General features: G+C 34.0%; 2 protein-coding genes and 1 long non-coding RNA gene across 3 annotated transcripts; 2 read left to right on the top strand and 1 right to left on the bottom strand.

The window, feature by feature from the left end:
• Positions 1-2,764: 2,764 nt before the first annotated feature.
• LOC111198492 (homeobox-leucine zipper protein HDG5) lies at positions 2,765-7,935 on the bottom strand. The gene is made up of 11 exons (XM_022715486.2): positions 7,821-7,935; positions 7,126-7,278; positions 6,804-7,045; positions 6,125-6,242; positions 5,717-5,899; positions 4,886-5,407; positions 4,697-4,795; positions 4,228-4,609; positions 3,863-4,131; positions 3,673-3,768; positions 2,765-3,586 (listed from the first exon to the last, which is right to left on the bottom strand). The coding sequence occupies exons 2-11, from the start codon at positions 7,264-7,266 to the stop codon at positions 3,155-3,157; spliced, it is 2,484 nt and encodes an 827-aa protein (XP_022571207.1). The 5' UTR covers positions 7,267-7,278; positions 7,821-7,935; the 3' UTR covers positions 2,765-3,154.
• Positions 7,936-8,202: 267 nt separating this feature from the next.
• Positions 8,203-10,380, top strand: LOC125589836. The gene is made up of 4 exons (XR_007326019.1): positions 8,203-9,036; positions 9,119-9,205; positions 9,306-9,401; positions 9,505-10,380. It is a non-coding gene; the product is annotated as an uncharacterized LOC125589836 (long non-coding RNA).
• Positions 10,381-14,352: 3,972 nt separating this feature from the next.
• On the top strand, positions 14,353-16,901 carry LOC125589835 (rRNA 2'-O-methyltransferase fibrillarin-like). The gene is made up of 3 exons (XM_048762399.1): positions 14,353-15,620; positions 16,156-16,265; positions 16,345-16,901. Exons 1-2 carry the CDS (start codon positions 15,214-15,216, stop codon positions 16,208-16,210), a joined length of 462 nt encoding a protein of 153 aa, XP_048618356.1. The 5' UTR covers positions 14,353-15,213; the 3' UTR covers positions 16,211-16,265; positions 16,345-16,901.
• The last annotated feature ends 2,669 nt before the right edge of the window (positions 16,902-19,570 follow it).

Below are 19,570 nucleotides of genomic sequence, written 5' to 3'. Positions count from 1 at the left end.
ATGTTAGATTTTTCTTATATGTTAGATTTTTTCTTAGATGTTATATTTTGAATTTTTTAAAACGACTTTAAATTACAAAAATGTAAGTTTTCCTTAAGTATACGACTAAAAACATTAAAATGACGTGTATCAATTCGATGGTTGATTTGAAAGCTTTCAAATCCATATGGAAAATAAAAGTCAAAATAATTCAACTGTGAAAACAATACTGTTCACTTTTTCAAGAATGTGGTCGATGGAAAAAATAAGGTTTTTATGTCATAATTTGTTTAATGTCCAATCCAATCAACCCATGATGTATTAATTATAGTTTTGTTCTATTATTTTTAATAAAAATTGATCCGATCAATCGGAAAGAAATTATATAATAACAACAAAAAATATTTTATATATATAAATAAAATGATCACATATATAAAAAAACTATCGATAATATATACAAATAAATTCACCCTGCGCGAGGCGCAGGTCTTATCCTAGTTTTAATTATTGAATGAGCCACAACCGGTAAATATTTAAGTCGCCAACGACATGTATTGTGGTTAAATACGAAAAGCCGAAACATAAGGTAGCAATCCCCTATATATTAATTGAGGAACATTTGAAAAAATGTAACCTCAATTTTGTATTAATTAAAATAGGCCCCAATGCATAGGTGGCACTCAATTAGGTAGTCAATTACATTCAATTGAAAAATAAGTAGGTCCACATTCGATTTTTATATGTTGTTAGATACATAAGTTGGTCAAACTATATGATATAATGATATGATATGTTATTTTCTTTACTTAAATCAAACCTACGGAATTACCATAAATGACTAATATATATATGACAATTAATGATTTTAATAATAAAGATTTGATAACAATTTATATCTCCTCCATCATTTTTTGTTTAATTTTATATTATTAAAATAAATTAAACAATCAAATTAGCTATAAAAGTAAAATTTAGATTTTTTCGTATATGTTATATTTTGAATTTTTAAAAACGACAATAAATGACTAAAACTATTAAAATTATTATGTTAAAAATTAATGATCAATGGTTTAACATATTTATTATAAGAAGATACACATGATTTTAAAACCATATGAGTAAAAAATATCATTTAATAATAAATTATATATATATATATATATATATAGATTAAACACTATATACCATAGGATTACATAAATATTTTAATATTAAAAGTTTCAATGAATTTTGAAGAACATTTATAAATTATAAACTTATTAAAGATTTCAGATTGAAAATTTTGTTATCGATGATTTAAATATTTTGTTATAAAATGATATGAATGATCATAGAACCGTATGATTATAAATTTTTATTTAATAAATAACTATATAAAATATACTATTCTTAGAAAAATAGGTTGGTCCATCTTAACTTATATTACACTTTTTATAAAACTAACTATCGAATTGATAAATAACGTACCAAAAAATGTTTTGCACTTTCCTTAAATAAAAGTTACGAAATTACCTAATATGATTAACATATATGTGAAAATTAATTATTATGAATAATAAATATTTGATAACAATTTTTGTATCTTAGTTCTTTTTAAAAATTTTATATTATTAAAAGATATTAAAAATCACATTAAATATATAATAAAAAACATTTATATTTTTTTATATGTTATATTTTGAATTTTTCAAAACATCTATAAATTATTAGAAATTTGAAGATCACCACTCTTAAAATTTTGTGATCAATAGATTATTTTTTTTGTCATAATAAGTTACAAATGATCATAAAATTGTATTAATATGAACTTTTATTTAATATTATAAGAAGATACACATGATTTTAAAACCATATGAGTAAAAAATATCATTTAATAATAAAACATATATATATATATATATTAAACTATATACCATAAGATTACATAAATATTTTAATATTAAAACTTTCAATGAATTTTCAAAAACATTTATAAATTATAAACTTATTAAAGATTTCACATTGAAAATTTTGTTATCGATGATTTAAATATTCAGTTATAAAACGATATGAATGATCATAGAAGTGTATGATTATAAATTCTCATTTAATAAATGACTATATAAAATATACTATTCTTAAAAAATAGGTTGGTCCATCTTAACTTACATTATATTTTTTATTAAACTAACTATCGAATATTCGAATTGATAAATAATCTACCAAATATTGTTTTTGCACTTTCCTTAATTAGAAGCTACGAAATTACCTAATATGATTAACGTATATATGAAAATTAATTATTATGAATAATAAATATTTGATAACAATTTTGGTATCTTAGTTCTTTTTTAATTTTATATTATTAAAAGATATTAAAAAATCACATTAAATATATAATAAAAACATTTATATTTTTTCTTATATGTTATATTTTGAATTTTTCAAAACGTCTATATATTATTAGAAATTTGAAGATTCTTACTCTGAAAATTTTGTGATCAATAGATTATTTTTTTTGTTATAATAAGTTACAAATGATCATAAAATATAACGCATATGAATTTTTATTTAATAAATATTCAAACTAAATAAATATATATATATACTAATGATTTAAAACAACAAGATTGGCTGATCAATTTAGTTGTCCAGTTGAAATCTTTCAAAAGTATGTGAAAGACTAAAGTCAAAGTAAATATGGATTTAAAATAGTAGTTATATTTTACTAACCAAAATACCGAAAAAAATCGAACCGAATCGAAACCAACCCGATATCTGGATTGAACACCCCTAATCCAAATGAAGCCAAACTATTGTTTCATTCTCCAAAATATAATAAAAATAATAACTTAATTTTGCGCAAGGCGCGGGTCTTATCCTAGTCCCATATTAAACTGAATTGTCCAAGGAGTCAAAGCAAGTAGAGAGTCAATACCCGAACCAGCTACACTTTTCTGTTAAATCGGAGATCGGTTTGACCGATAATCCGGTTAACAGGAAAAAGAAAGTCAACATACCTATCTGGTGCGCTCTTGACTTCCTCTGTGTTCTTTAGTTTAAAATACCATTTTGACCCTCCCAAAAAAAAAATGAAAACATAAACTCGAGTTCTCGTACGTCTTACCATGAACCGAGTATTACACAAAAACTTATCCCATTATTTACCAAAATACCCTCGAAGTCATGGTCACTAAATGACCTCTTGTTTGGCGACGGCGTCGTCTCCGGCGGAGGAAGATGCGATCGCGGGAGGAATGGTGCTGCTAAGGACGGAAGTGATCTGATTGACGATGGAGGAGAGATGGTTGTTGATGGTTGTGACGGTGGAGAGGTTTGGTTTCGCGGTTGGGACGTTGCTCGCCAAGACCTGAATCCCGACGGTGAGGAGACACGACGGCAGAGGATGCGAGTTGACGGAAACACCCTCGACTTGATCGGGATAGTTCACGGGGACGACGGAGAACCCTAGGGGCAAAAGCGGAATACCGGAAGGATCTTCGCCGTTCATCGCGTGTTGGATGTAGTCGACGTCGACGGAGGAGTAGACGATTAAGCTGCCGGAGTTATCTATGCAGCTCTCTTGAAGCATCAGGTCCACGTTATGCCATGAGTTGCTCGAGACCTGTAATAAGTACAAGTGTATGTAACACACAAATCAATATTATTTTTTTGCAAATTTAGGGTTTCAAAGTTAGGGTTTGAACTTACATTGATTCGAAGAAGAGAGATGCAGTTTCCAGGATGCGAACCATTGGCGATATGAGCAACCTCATGAGGTGAACTTCCACTGAACAAAACCTCCAACTACAGAGAAAGTAAAAAAAAACAAATCGGTTCAAATTCTTATTACTACTGAAGTTAGTTCAGTGATTTGATGATCAATGGGTTTGGTTTTTACCAGAGAATGGTGATGTTGATGACGGAGAAGATCAAATACTTTAGCGTGGGAGAACGGAAGACAAGTGGTTGAGACAGCAGCAAGAACAACTCCAGTAGGCTGACCAGGCTCACACACTTTCCTTGTCGTGATTCTCACAGTGTCCTTGGTTGTTTCAGACAGAGCGGTCCAAGATTGTCCGTACGAAGTGCTTATATTCACACAGAATGTTTTCACCATCCTCTGTGATAGCCTCATCATGTTCCTCCTCCCTTCTGCAGATCGAATTACTGTTAACAAAAAACAAAAAAAAAAACAAAACCAGAGCTTTAGTGATGGTTTTATAAATCTAGGGATATAAATTAAATGTGGTTTAGATTACTAGCCTCCAAGATCACTTATGTTTCTAGCCATTAAGCTAGCCATCCTCTCGCATTGTCTCTCCAACACGTCGAGCCAACGGCTAGCTCCAAAAGCGATTCCGGTTTTCACATACTCAGCGAATATCTCGTGCACGTGCCTCTCGTTAACTTCCACTTGCTCGACCCACTTGACTTGTGAGTATCCATTAGGCATGTCTTGAATGATGCAGCCTGAAGGCTTTCTCTTATACTCATGAGGAGTGTTTGCACTCAATGGCTGGATCTGGTCGATCGGGAAATCTACGATTGCCCAGTTCCCGTTTTCGACGTTTTGTTCCACATAACGTAGAAAATATGCTTCTCGAGTTGGAACCAACGGAGACAGAACCTGTAACTCTGCATACATCTAGTAAAACATAACAAGTTGTTAACAACACTAGAAAGATCCGTTATGTTTGTTCTGCAAGTTGTTAATCGAATTTTGCTATATTACCAGTAGAAGAGAACCACTAGCTCCAGACACTCCAGATGAAATGATCTGAACCGTTTTCGCCCTAGCCACAATAGAGCAGAACATCTCCGACCACTTATCCTACAGTTCAAAAATCCAAAAATTTATCGATTAATCCAAAAAATGATTTAAATGAAAGGCGTTTGTTTGTGAAATGTTTACTATACTTACAGCATTTAGAAACGCGTCAACAAGCGTGATGCTGTTCATGATGACAACTGCGTTTGCCTTTGAAGCTTCTCTACGAAAATCCCCTTTGTTGTTATGATTCTCCATTGTCCATGCGAACAAGCTCTTGTACTCTTCCTCGTTCAGACACAAAATCTCGCCACCCATCTTGTCGGATTTCTTCTTAATCCACAAAGGCTCCTCTGTGTAACACATTTTAGTAAGTTCGTGGACACAAGAAACAGCAATCTCCATAGCGATAACCTTTTCTTCATCAGCAAGTAACATGTTGTAGCCGTTGCTGTTGTTATTAGTTTGAACTGGGAGGTAACAAGCAGTGTCTTGTGGAGGAAGCAACATCATGTCTGAACAAGGTTGTTCTTGAAAGTTTCCTGCGTATACGCTCATGTCAAGCTCCAGTGAAGGTTGATGATGTTGAACCTCTAGAGGAGGATTGATCATCGGCTGTGATGATTCCATTGGACGGCCAGTGTATCTTGAAGCTATGGAGCATAGACGATCAAGCTGTGTTGAATAGACAATTAATTTGTTACGCAATCCCAATTAAATATGTATCTTTTTGTTAAATAAATTGGTCAGTACATTAAACCCAATAAAAATTGGATTAAATCAAACCGAAGCAAAGCAAATAACAGGCTTGTATTCAAAATTACCAATTTAATTAATTAGGATTAACATTATGATTTCATTTTTCAAGTGATAGGTTCACAGAATATCGATTACTTTTCCACCGTAAACTCAAAACGCAGAAATTCTTTTAAGGTAATCAGAACCAAACCAATATTTCAAATGGTTGTGAATAATTGGAGTTACCTCTTCACGGAGGCGACAATTCTCAATGTGGAGTTCGTTGAAAGGAATGTCGCCGAGTACGGTGGGGCCGCCGCAAGAAGGACACGAGAGGCACCGTAGCTCCGCCTGAAGATGAGAATTCTCTGCCTTAAGATTATCGTTGTCTGCCCTTAACATCACATTCTCAGCTCTGTCTTGTTGTGCCTATATATTTGATCATCACATTAAATAAAAACGTTAAATCACTTTTTCATGAATGTTCTTCTACACATATATATATACTTCTAGAGTTCGAGATTTCAATATTTCTTCATTTCGAGTTTTTGAACTTTCATTTCGGTAATTTGAGATGAGCTCTAATGTGTAATAAAGTATACACATTGTGAAACTGGTTAAATTAAAGAGAAAGAGATTAATGTTAGTAGTTACCTTCATTTGAGTACGCCTATTTTGAAACCAAAACTTGACTTGTCGAGGCTTGAGTCCAAGTTCATGACTTAATCTCTGCCTTTGTTTGTCGTCTGGATGAGGGTTTTGTTTAAACAATCTACAAAGATGAAATAGAAATCACTATTCAAATCAAAATTCAATCTCCTCATGAGATTGATATATTCAAAACGTACAAGCTGTATTGAGTTTGGTAAAAACCGATCAAAATATCAAAATCGAGTCTTCTTTTCGGTTTACAAGATTTCGTTTTTTTTTAAGATCCAAAAACAAAGAAGCAACAAAACCAAAGAATTCACAAAACTGAAACCCATATACAATTTTGGAATTTTTATTAAAAAAAACTTAAAAAAGATATGGTACAAACCCGGTTTAAAAACAGTCCAATTGAACCGAGAGTAAAATAAAAACAAAACTGTTCCATATCTAGCATAACTAGTTTCATATCCTAAAAATCCACAAAACTGAAACATACGTATACAAACCGAACACGTACTAATCAAGATAAAAAAAAAACAATATACTTCAAACCGAAACTAAAACCAAACCATTATAACCTAGCAGAAATAGTTTCAACCTCAGTTGGTTCAAGTCCTTTGAAACCAAAAACTATATTACACACACCTACAAGATAAAATGAAAAAGAAGAAGCAAAACTTACGCTTCCATTTCTTGGATCTGACGATTAGTATGCCTGTGGTAACGTTTCTTCTTAGCAGGAGGAGGTTGTTCCTCGTCTTGAAGTTCAGCAACATCAAACTCGTTTCCGGACTTTGGATCTTCTGCTTGTTCACTACCCGACCCGAATGACCCACCGGCCGACCCGTTTTCCATCATTTCCTCCACTCCTCCATCTCCCATCATCATCAGCATGCTCATGCTCATCATCCCATGCTCCTCCTTCTAATCAAACAGCTTATTACTACGTTTAAAAATATGTAACTAACAAAATGAAAGAGCTCTCAGGTAAACGTGGAACGAACCGGAATAATGGAGGAAAATGAGTTGAAAGGGTTGAAATTAAAATTAGGGCTTTGGATTGTTGCCGGAGAAGAAGAAGGTGGCTGCGGCGAAGCAAATCTGTTGTCTGTAGTCATCACGTTTTCTTCTCCCATAGTCAACATCACTTGCAGCCCCTAATGGTTACAAAGATCTCAGTTAGGGTTTTCCGTTGAAACTGGAAGAAGTGATGATTCAAAAGGACAGAATCAGTGCATGGAAATGCAGAAATATTTGTTGATAACTAATCTCAAATGCAAAACCAACAGAAAGAAGCATGAAAGGGGAGATTAATTACCAAAGACGACAGCTAGATCGTTTCATATTTCAGAAAATATTTGAAAATTAAATACAAAAAAGTAACTGATAAAAAACATTTATTGCTGGCGATATTTTTTTGTTAAATTAAGAAAAAACTGGTCAACTAATGAAAATAAGTAAGACATTATCTAAACATTCATGAGAAAAATAATTAAGGATTTTGTGTGTAGTTTCAGTTTGTAATATTTCTGGATCGAACTGGGAAAATATATTTTAAGGAGAAGAAATAACATGCATCCAAAGAAAACACAACACAAACAAGATGAAGATAAATACACTCCTTTTGACATTTTCTGTTTTTTACAAAGAAAAATAGAGATTTTATTTCACTTTCTCTTGTTTTCTCTCACTTTCTTACCTTCTTTAGTTTCCGAGAAAATGAAAGAAAAGGCCAAGAATGATATTCTCCTCTCTAGAGAGTCTGGAGTTTTGTAACTTTCTCTCTCTAATCTTTTTTTCTTCTTCTGAGTTTCTTTCCCTTTGCAATAAATGGAGGAGTAAATTTCTCATTAAATACTTACCGGACCAGAAGGGTAAACGGCAGATTTTTTGTTTTAACGGCGATAATTTAACGGATGAACAGAAAACCCTCGTCTAACTCTTTCCGTTAACGGCTCCGTGTTCCCACGTGGTTATATCTTATTGGGAATCCTTACGTTTTGCCTTGAAACAACCGACCCCTCCACAAGTCAAAACTTTTTCAACTTAAAGTCAAAATATTATTCACCACGCGTTAACCGCGTGCGTCATATACACAGCATTGCTACTTCACAAGTGTTGCATTATTTGTTTGTCAAAATAAAAAAAATATGTACTTTGTTTCATAAAAAATAGTGCTATACATTTTAAATTTTCAATAAATATTAAATGTTTCATATACATCTGGACCGCATTATGTTTTTTTTTCTATGTCACATCTGTATTTTGAAACCTAAAGTATCCGTTATTCACTTTATATTTATGTTTAATTTTTATAATTTTATTTGAAAATTTAATTTTCTATATATTCTACTCATATCAATTCTTAAAACGATTAATGATATAAAATATATATTATTATAAAGTAGGGTTTTATCCTTTCTACTTGCGCCACATGGAATACCAGCTAAATAAGTGGTGCTCTGTGAAGCCGACACGAAACTCAGCGTTTCATTTAAACGTGATGTTTGTGTTGGGCTTCGTTTTTGTGTCATTGGGTTATGGGTTTGAAAGCAAAGCCGGCCCGATAATAGTGATTTCAGTAACCCTAATATGACTTCAACGAAAAAACGAAATCGTCCTTATTCGACGCGACTGCAATGCGGTGACTCCTGCGATTCTTCTAGCGATCTGAAACGGTGTGATTAATGGCTGCATGATAAATAGGTTTGTTGCCTACCATGAATCGTCCCACCGCTACGAGATCCGAAAGGTCTCTCTCTATCAAGCATCAACTCCAATTATGGCAAATTTCGATGACTGCGATTTCTTCATGTGGGTCGAAGAGCTTAGATTGATGCTTCACCAATGGTTCGGGCGACTGGATTTTGTTACACTAATCCAGGATCTCAGGCTTCATCCGTCGATGAATCTTGGTGAGTTAGACTTGATTTGTCGATCTATAAATATGTTGGTCTTTCTTTTTTTGGTTACAAATAATTTGGTCTTTCATTTTAGTATTCATCGGTCTATAAATAAGGAGTCAACAAAAGGTTGTTAGTTGCTATTGCTAAGAACACGATACTCAAAATTGGTATTGTGAAGGTATTTGATCTCTTCCTTTTGCTTAATGGAGATCAGGGTTTAACTTTAATTTAACTTCCTGTTCTAAATCTCACTCTCTATGGTTCACGTTTGTATTTAGGTGGCAGAAGCTCAATAAGCATTTGAAAAGGAATCTCTTTCTAGAGTAGAGAGTGAAGTTAGGGGGGAATTAGCACAAACACTTCATGACAACGAGGTTAATATTTTTTCCTCGCTATCATAGCTCCAAGTTCCTTTATTTCTATTAAACTATCTTAGACATTAATACGCCTAAAGCCTTGTTCGTTTGGTTGCCGCAGGTTTTGGCGTCGGCGTCAGCGTCGGCGGCGACGGCAGCGTCAATGAGGACAGTTGTTGTTCGTTTCGCAGACGCTGCCGCTGACGCTGTCGCATACTATATCGCGACCGCAGGTTTTATCGGCGTCAGCCGCAGGACGCGGCGTTCGGACGCGGCGTTCGGACGCGGCGTTCGGACGCGGCGTTCGGACGCGGCGTTCGGACGCGGCGTCAGACGCAGCTTCCTGCGTCAACTAAACGAACAAGAGTTGACGCAGAATGTTGACGCTGCCGCTGCCGCTGCCGCCGGTACCTGCGGCAACCAAACGAACAGCCCTTAATACAAATTCTTTTGTTCTCTACTTTGTTTTTTCTTACTATCATAGCTCTGAATTCCTTTTCTCACTTCATGGCAATGAGGTTAACACACTTGGTATGCCCATTTTTTTGCTTCCTCTATTTTCACGAAATTCAATGTGAATGTTTATTTATGACTTCAAAAGAACAAATTTGTGTTTCTTTCTTTCTTAAAGGAGCAACTTTGAAAGTGCTTCCTCTGTTTTCACGCAGAGAGTTTTCTTCACACTCACTGGCATGCCGTTAAGTTAGGCTTACGTATCTTTGTTTTGGTTCAAGTGTTGCACTTACGTGAGCTGATTTCTCGACATGCTATATCCCTAACACTAAAGTGATTTTGAGGAAATATCTCATAACTCTCCTGAAGAGGCCAAGAGTAGAAAAGCTGCAAATTAGCTTCTTCTTTTTTCTGTCTCAAGATTGGTGTCTTTTATGGGTAGCTTGACCTGTTTATTCTTTGGGATGCGTTTTTTATGACTTATTCTAGAGATTTGTATATATTAGCTACATATCTATGTTAATTGTTTCAGTTTCCTGGTAAATTGGTCCATCGTTGTTGCTATCAACTTTTTTTCGTTTGAGGTGTTTGATATCTCACCAAGTACCAATGCATCTAAGAAGGCACACATCGCTTAGCTTCAAGAGGATGCATGATCGGTCACAACATTTGCATCTGAGTAATGCTTTACAATCTCCTCTTGAAATTATTTTGTTTCTCCCATGTTCTCCCAGTTTAATTCACATTAAATATAAGCATATTTCCTACTTAATCAAAAATGAGATCTGTTTGACTGCTAATCATTCATACATTTATTTTCATAATCAAATATCATTTGCTTCCAATACCTATGATTGCTCGAAGTCTTCTGAAACACTTAGAAAGTTCCACAACTTCAAGAGTCTAGCGTATACAAACATAAGATTTTTGGAAGTGCCACAAATGACTTACTTTGGCCAATCAGTAACTATATTTTCTTTATCAAATTTGAAAGTCAAAGACTTAGATTAATCATTAGCCAAAAAAAGATCAATCATTAGCCGTATTCATTGGCAGTCATTATAAATGATATAAAAAAATTAAGAAGAATAAGGAGAAATTAAAGGAATAACGCTTCTTGAATGGACCTGGCCGTAATGTCTCTTCTTTAACATTTTTAAGAAAAAAAGTGATCTTTGGCTTACAACACCTTTAGAGCCTTCAGGTTAATAAGTTTTCCAGCCATACAGATCATAACTTAAAACGTACAGCTGTGTTCACTGGATTTTATTCATCCACACCAAAAAAATTGTGACCATCAAAACGAGTGAAAGGATCCAATGAAGGCAAGTACCAGTCAGATAACTGATTAAGACTTCTAGGAAAGCGATATTTAGAACTATATTTAAATGCCTAAGATTCAATGCGAAAGTTATGAATTCAATGGTTTTAAAACTAAGATAAAATTATGTGTAATTTGTACATTTAAAAAAGTTTTGTATAAAAATTTATATAATTAAGATAAATGAATATTTAGATCATGGGTCTAAATAGTTGAGGATGTAGGTGCAGGAAATTTGTTATAAAAATTTAGTTGGTAGATTTTAGGTTTTAGTGATTTAGTTGTAAGTTTTTAATGTAGAAAGATATTACAAATTTTAAACCAGTGTTTTAAGAAAAAATATTTTAAAAGGATTGTATATTTAAAAGTGAGGGTCAATTAAATTACTAAGAGAATAATTGGAAACAAAATTTATAAAAAAAATTAAGTGAAGTAAAACATTTTTACAATCCAACCAATCAAACACATAACTAAAATTTTATCAATTTTTTATTATTTTGCGCATTACCTTATATATAATTTCCAATAACAAAAATACCAGATATTTGGATATTGAAATTATTGAAATTTGTAAGACATAAATAATAAATACTTGAAAATGATTTTATAATTTTTTAGCTATTTATATTTTTATAATATATTATAATATTTATATATCAAAATAAACATACGGACAAAATATATAATAAAAAATCAAAATTTAAACAAAAACCCGGGCGTAGCCCGGGCCGACCCTAGTTATATATATGTCATTACTAAAATAGCACTTTGATTTATGTTTTCTTAATAATATATATATTTAATCAACTTTTACTATAATTTTTTACCAAATATGTAAATATGAAAAGGAAAATATCTCTATTTTTTTTTTAAAAAAAAATATTATATATAAATATAAAAAATGTGAAATTAAAAATAAAATTTCAAAAAAAAAATAATTTAAGTTTTATTTGAAAATAAAATAATATAAAATTTTCTTTGATAAAAATATCTAAAATAACATAATAGTTATTAAAATAATGAAACATTTATTTGATCATTGTCATAAGTGAATAAATATTATATAAACAGTAGCACATAATATTAGAGGTACATGCATCGAAACAAAGCAGTTGAAAATTTGAAATGATACAATAATAATTTTGATATCATTATAAAATGGATACATGTTTGTAGAAGTTTTCAATTAATAAATAAAATATATACCAAAATACAAAACATATTTGAGATAGAATATTGGATGATTTCCTACTGAATAACAAATACTTAATTTAATTTAGTGTAAATTTAGATACCATGAACCTATTACTGTTTAAAATTTTAGAGTTTAAAATTGAAATTTTATGTTAATTCAAAATTAACCCACATTATTTATTTTGATAGTTTGTTGAATTTATAAGATAAAAATTTATAACTTTAGTTTGCCTTTTATAATTTAAAAAGGATTGTCTAGTAATAACTAAGTAAAGTAAAATCACCTTTGGATTCAGAAATGCAAGCTCCGTGATGAGTTCAACAATATCTTTAGCCTTGAACTAAACTACGGTAGTGAATACAGAAAAATAATTGATTCAACAAATGAATTAAACATTAGTCAACAAATTATAGAAAACAGAGAACACCTTCTTTGTGAGGCTAAAACCGTATGATTCTTTGATTCAACTAGAATATCATTGTGGGAGAGTGTAGTTATGGGTTTCCCACAAGAATAACATTGCTTATGCTCTATCTATCTCTCAAAACCTGACTCCAGGAGCTGTAAATCAATAGATAGAGGAAGATTCAAAGTTAGCTATATATAATGATCTAAAATCAAGTTTCTTTAAAATTAACGTACATCAATTGCTTCGCATAGTTCCACCGAACCAATCTAAAATCTTGTGGTAATAGACTGTTAAGTATCAATCCAGACACAAAATAGTAAAAGAATATTTTGGTACAGAAACATAATAGATGTTGGGGTCAAAATCGGTCACGACAGAATCAATGTCTGAAAGTCCGTAAAAATCAGCATGAACATTTTTACGAAAAGTAATCTTCGTAAAGAAATCTTTACGAAGAGCCTTGCGGTAAAATCTTGTTCTAATCTCAATCGAACCACTAAATACCGATTGTCCAAAGGCAACTGACACGTATCCAAATCGGCCACGGACAAGCGCAAGTATGGCCATCGGACCACGCACAAGCCAAACTCGGTCGATACGACATTAGTCCATGCATTCTCGTCTACCCTTCGATGCTATCTCTCGAAGACCGTAGCGAACCCATTTCATGTTTCCCGCCATTCTAAGTCATCGATCAAAATTTACGGTAAAAACCGCAGAAAGTTCGTTCTTTATCGAAAGAAGCCGTAATAAACGCTTCGAGTCAGAAGACGGCCCAAAGGGACCTAAGAAATGACTCGAGGCCCAACTTACGATTTCTTAACCAACAGCCCGTAAGCCGCATGACGGTTTACGCTTGGTTCGCAAGGAAAGATAAATGTCAAGTTTCCGCGGATAAATACGAAATTTTGAAGATAATTACAAAGATCGGAAAAAATAGAATAACTCCATTTTTATGCTATGACGGCTTAAGGGCAGAAGAGGAAAAGCGTAAACCGACCTAGGAGCCAGTGTATAAGGAGTCCTAGGCGAGAGGCATGGGGGGAGAACTTTTTGAGACTCAGAACTCTCGGCACTTAGAAACTATGAGGCATTATTCTCGACATGCTCTGTTTCCATGAATGGCACCCGATTACCAGACGAACGTGCACAAGCAGTTCGATCTCTTGGTTCACTCTTGAACTACGTTCGGCTTGATCCTCGAAAGGGGTACGTAGGCAGCCTTTCATAAGATTCAGTCCGAAATCAATCAAAAACCTTTTATGTATTTTCTTCGTCTTTTGTTATCGAGCTGCGAGTCAACTAGGTTTGAGCTTTTAGGCCGCTAGAACTAGGTAACTCGCTGACAGCCTTTGCGGCCAAAGCTTTTATGATCTCTTGTAATGATCGCAACGCTCTCACGCGGACTCGAAATAAGATCTACTGTTTTCTCTAAACTCGTTTGTTATCTTTTCATGATTTCCGCATATATTTGGTCACTTGCCGTTGGCTCTCGCAGAGATCCGGGACCTCTGGGAAATTAGGGTTTTCCTAGTTTCCTAATTTAAACGTAAATCGACAGTGCGAATTTCGGTTCTCACAGGTAGTCGTAAATTAGTTACGGATAGTACTAATATTAAAATTTACGTTAATTAGATGATCATATGCACTTAGTAAACTAATAAACAAAAACAATAAATATAATTTGAATCAATTTGAATAATACTATGTAATGTCTCATGGTTTAGTAAATATAAAACAAATTGCTTTTGCGATATATAGGGTTAAGTGCAACTAATTTGACACTAATTTGTGAACAAGCGTGGCAGTTTAGTTATAAAACGAGGCTTATACAGTTGTTTTGTAACATATTTGCAACTACAAAATTTATTGTCATTGCTCTATAGTTGCAAAGTTTTTACTCTAATATATATATATATATATGAATAATCTTAATTATTCAAATATAATTACTAATAGTCTAATAAACCAAATAAAATCTATATTGCTTAACAAGTTTGAGTTTATTTTATAAAATCCAGAGATCCACAAATTCACAAGAAATAAATATTACTAATTTCATAATAATATAATAGCAAATATTATAATATGTTACAACTTTTTCTTAAAAAGGCTCCAAAATAATAGCAAAATATTTTTCTTAATATTATAGTTTATTTTACATAATAAAATCAACCATAATTCATTAGAAACACTCCAAAATAATAGGATATTTATTATAATTTGTTACTAATTTGCAACTAGTTGTTAGAAGTAGTTGCTCTTTGGTCTTACAAATTTGGCTCCAAAAATTTATCCCTAAATTTTGGCTAATTCACATTAACCCGCCTAATGTTTTGAGAGTAAATATTTTACCCACCCTAATACGACTACGTTTAATACATTTATATTAACAAACCCTTAATCAACGCCCCTTTCTTCTAACCTAATCTCTACTCACACAAAGGTCACGATGTCTGGAATTGGTAGATCAGTGAAAGGTCGCGGTGGTGGTCGTGGTGCGAGTCGCGGTGGTGGTCGTGGTGCCACTCGTGGTGCGAGTCAAGCTGGTGGCGTTTGTAGCTCTTCCAGAAGAATTTACTTCGCCTCGAACCCTAGCACTTCTAATTCAAGAGACTCCGTGTCTGCCCCGGAGAATTCACCGCCGTCAGAGACTCTGCATCAGTCCCCACCCGTGTCTGCTTCTTCACCGACTCGTGATGGTTCTTCTTCCCCGACGGAACAGCACCCGCATCAAACTCAAAACCCACATCCTCCTCCCCCTCAAAATCCGATGACTTTGGATGACCTGCTTGCAATTCCTGGACGTGAAAACCATCTTCCAGTCTTATCTCTAGTTCCAAAAGAGGGAAGTACTTGGTAAAGGATCTCACTTTATACATTGAGTTTGGTTTGTGTTTGTGTTTGATTTCATTTGGTTCACCTTAGAATTTCATTTGTTTTTTTTTTTTTTTTTTGCTTTGGTCTCATATCCATAGTTGAATTTCCTCTGTTTATATTTGATTGTTTGATCATAGATTCAAAGTTACGTAACACGTTTTTTTGAACACGTTCCATATTGATTTTTGGTTCTTCTCTGTGTTAGTAACACATCTGTTAACACGTGTTTACTTTGGTTTCTTACATTTAGGTATTTGTCTTTGGTGTTTCTGTTTTGAACAATTGGATTTGAGTTATGGTTTTGTTCCTTTCATTTTGTTGTTCTGTTTGTCGTTAACTTTGCTTCAATGCCCTATCTTTAGTTTTTCTCTCACTTTATGGTTTCTATACCTTTTAATTGTCAAATTGTAAAGAAATCTTGTTTGTATTTGCATTCTTCTCTTATATTTTTATTTCTTTGAATTTATAGCAAACGTTTTTTTACTTGTAACCACTTCTTCTTTTCATCATCAAGGTTTGATCGTGATGGTGGGAAGCTGACTCGAAAAATCTCAAAGCTCTTGTGGTGATAGTTCTTACATTCCTGAGCTTTCACCAGCTGAAATGAATGAGATCTTTCTTGAGGTAAACCATATAAACCATTGTAAAGTTTTTAATAAATTTTTGTTAGCTATTAATAAGTGAAAGAGTTCATTATTTTCAGACTACTACTTTGGATATGAGAGGACATGAGTATGGACTTGGTAGCCTTCTTCCACTATATGGCAACAAAAAGAGAAAAGGAGGTCCTGGAACTTCAACTTCTTCTGCATTTTCACACTTGCAACAACAACTTGAAGCTTCTCAACGTCTAATTGAAGAGCAAGCAGCGGCAAATACTCGACGTGATGCTGAAACCGCAGCAGCCAATGCTCGACGTGATGCTGAAACAGCAGCTCGAGATGCAGAGCATCAAAGCCAGATCAATACTTTGAAGATGCTGCTCACCTATATGCAAGGTAAAGACCCATCATTCTCGGAGTTTATGATTGCAGCGTCTGCATCTGCGACAACTACTCATATGCCATAAGTAGTTAATAAGTTCTTTTTTGGTTGGCAAAGATAAGTAGTTTATGATTTATTTTTTTGGTTGCCAATGATAAGTAGTTCATAACTCTTTTTTGGGTTGGCAAAGATAAGTAGTTGCCATTTGTATAAAACAAAAATCTTAAGTATTTTGTATTTTAAAGTTTAAGGAATTCAATGGATGTTCCAAAATTAGTATCAAAACTAGATTTTATTAATATTCTACTTTCAGATTATAATTTAGCAACTAAATATACTAATAATGTTGTTACAAATCAGTCAGCATAATCCCAACTATATTGCCACAACAATACAAATAATATAGTTGCAAATCAGTCATTATATTTTGTGACAATTTTGCAACTCTCAAAAGTGTGTAGTTGCAAATCAGTCGCTCTACTTATAACAATGCAGTTGCAAAATAGTCACTATATTTTGTGACTTAATTGAGACTACCTAATATTATACAGTTGCATTAACCAAAGTAGTAGCTAATTAGCGATAAACATTTTGTGAAATAAATTAGTTGCTAATTGGTAACAACAATATAAATATTTGCAACCATTTTTCGAGTTGTTGTATAGTGGCTAATGTACCACTAAGTTTTGTAGTTGCAAATTAGTTGCAAATTATCAACGGATTTGCAACTATTTCTATTTGCGACGAAGCTTTTCTAACCGTATAAGGTAGTTGCAAATGAGTTTCCCAAAACGTCGATACAACACAAATCCATGCATTCTCGTCTACTCTTTAATGATATCTCCCGTAGGCCATGGCTAAACCATTCTTTGTTTCTCATCACTCGAAGTCATCAGTCAAACTTTATGATAAAAACCGCGGGAAGTTTGTTTTTATCGAAGACACCGTAATAAACGTTTCGAGTCAAAGACGGCCCAAAGAGACCTAAAACGCACTCGAAGCACACTTACGATCTCTAAACTGAAAACCCATAAGCCTTATGACGGTTTATGCTTGGTTCGTAAGGCAAGATAAATGTCAAGTTTCCGCGGATAAATGTGAAGTTTCGGGAGATAATCAGGAAGATCGGGAAAATGGGAATATCTCCATTTTTGAGCTATGACGGCTTAAAGGCAGAAGGGAAAAGGCGCAAACCGGCCTAGGAGTAAGTATATAAGGAGTCCTAGGTGAGAGGCAAAGGGGAGGGCGATACAGAGCAAACTTAGCACTTAGAGCATTTAGGCAACTTTCCGTCTTTGTTATTTCGAGCTGCGACTCAACTAGGTTCTGCAGTCTTAGGTCATTAGAACTAGGTAACTCGCCGACAGCTCTTGTAGCCAAGGCTCCTACCTTGTTGTAAACGCTCATACGCAAATTCTGAATAAGACTTCTTTTTGCTCTCTTTTTACGATTTTTATTTCTTTCGTCTTTACTTTCGTGTTCTGATTGCTTGGCGTGTGGTTTAGCAGATATCTGGGACCTCTGGGAAATTAAGGTTTTCCTAACTTTCCTAATTTAAACGGAAATCGACAGTGTGAATTTCGGTTCCCACAGTTTAGCGCTAGAAAGAGGGGGGGGGGGTACGGATTACTCTAACTCATAGCCTCAAAACGCTTGATCAAAACAATGTCTGGAAATACAAAAGACCAAATCGCAGTTCGCAACAACGCTGGTAAGACAACTCCAGCCACCACTGCGCATATGGCCAACTCTTACGCAAACGCCACAGTTCTTGAGAAAATCGAAAACCTTGCCGCGACTTTTCGCCACAGGAAGTGCAATGAAACGAGCTCGCGATTTCTCTTTCTAAACATAAAGGGAAACGATAAATCTTATCAAACCCCGTAAGTTTGGCTCATTACCGAACTAAAGAAATCTCAACATGTAAGGGTTTTACCAAAACACGTTTTCCGAAAACTTTTCGGAAAAGTAAAACTTCCTCTCCCCAAAACCGCAGAAAAACCCTAGGTTAATCGCGGAAAAAAGAAGCACAACAAAACAGGTACATAACTCGCCGCTGTACTTCTTCCGACTATCTTGCAGAAAAACCCTAGGTCGGTCGCGGAAAAAAGGAAGCACAACAAATCTGGTACATAACTCGCCGCTGTACTTCTTCCGAATATCATTCTAAAAAACCCTAGATTTATCGTATAAAAAAGAAGCGCAGCAAGTCGGTTATGAAACCCCCACTGCTGTACTTCTTCCAAATAACTTTCAGAGAAAGGAAGTTAATTTCTATAGAATCACCCAAAACCTAAAACGGCTGACGAAGACTAAATAAAGCAAAACGGGAGATCGTATCCTCACCGCTAAAACGTTTTCTGAAGCCTAAGGTTTAGTAAGAATTCAAGTATCACTTCCATACTAACAAATTCCGCGAGTTGTCGATGTTTGTCACCTAAATCTTACTTCGGTAAAAAACTACTCGAAGCTTCCACGGATCAATCCCACGGATATGAGAAAAAATTTTGATTAAGTTTGGTTGCAATAATTAACCTCGTCACGGTTCTCGTACAACCAAAACTTGAAAACTTCTTTACGGAAAAAATCTCGTAAAATTATGCTCGACAACATCTTGCGAAATAACCTTTGCAAAAATTAAGCTCGGCAATCTTTTACGAAACAACTTTCGTAAAATTAAAATCGATAACATTGTGCGAAATAACTTTCGTAAAATTAAACTCGATATTATTTTTCAAAAAAACTTTCGTAAAACTAAAGTTGGCAACATTTGACAACCTTCGAAACTCTAACAATAATCGTAAAAAAAAAATCTCGGATAAGGAAAGAGATGGAGCGAAATCCGAGAATCAAAATACGCCCATCCGCCTCTCTCCACGGTCTCACCATCCTTCCTCTCACGCCTCGATCTGTCGCCAAAATCTCATCACCTGGCAAATCTTCCT

This window comes from Brassica napus, chromosome C7 (genome assembly GCF_020379485.1).
Source record: "Brassica napus cultivar Da-Ae chromosome C7, Da-Ae, whole genome shotgun sequence".
NCBI lineage: Eukaryota > Viridiplantae > Streptophyta > Magnoliopsida > Brassicales > Brassicaceae > Brassica > Brassica napus.
The sequence above is the reverse complement of the archived record's forward strand: the minus strand, read 5'-3'. Positions and strand labels throughout refer to the sequence as shown.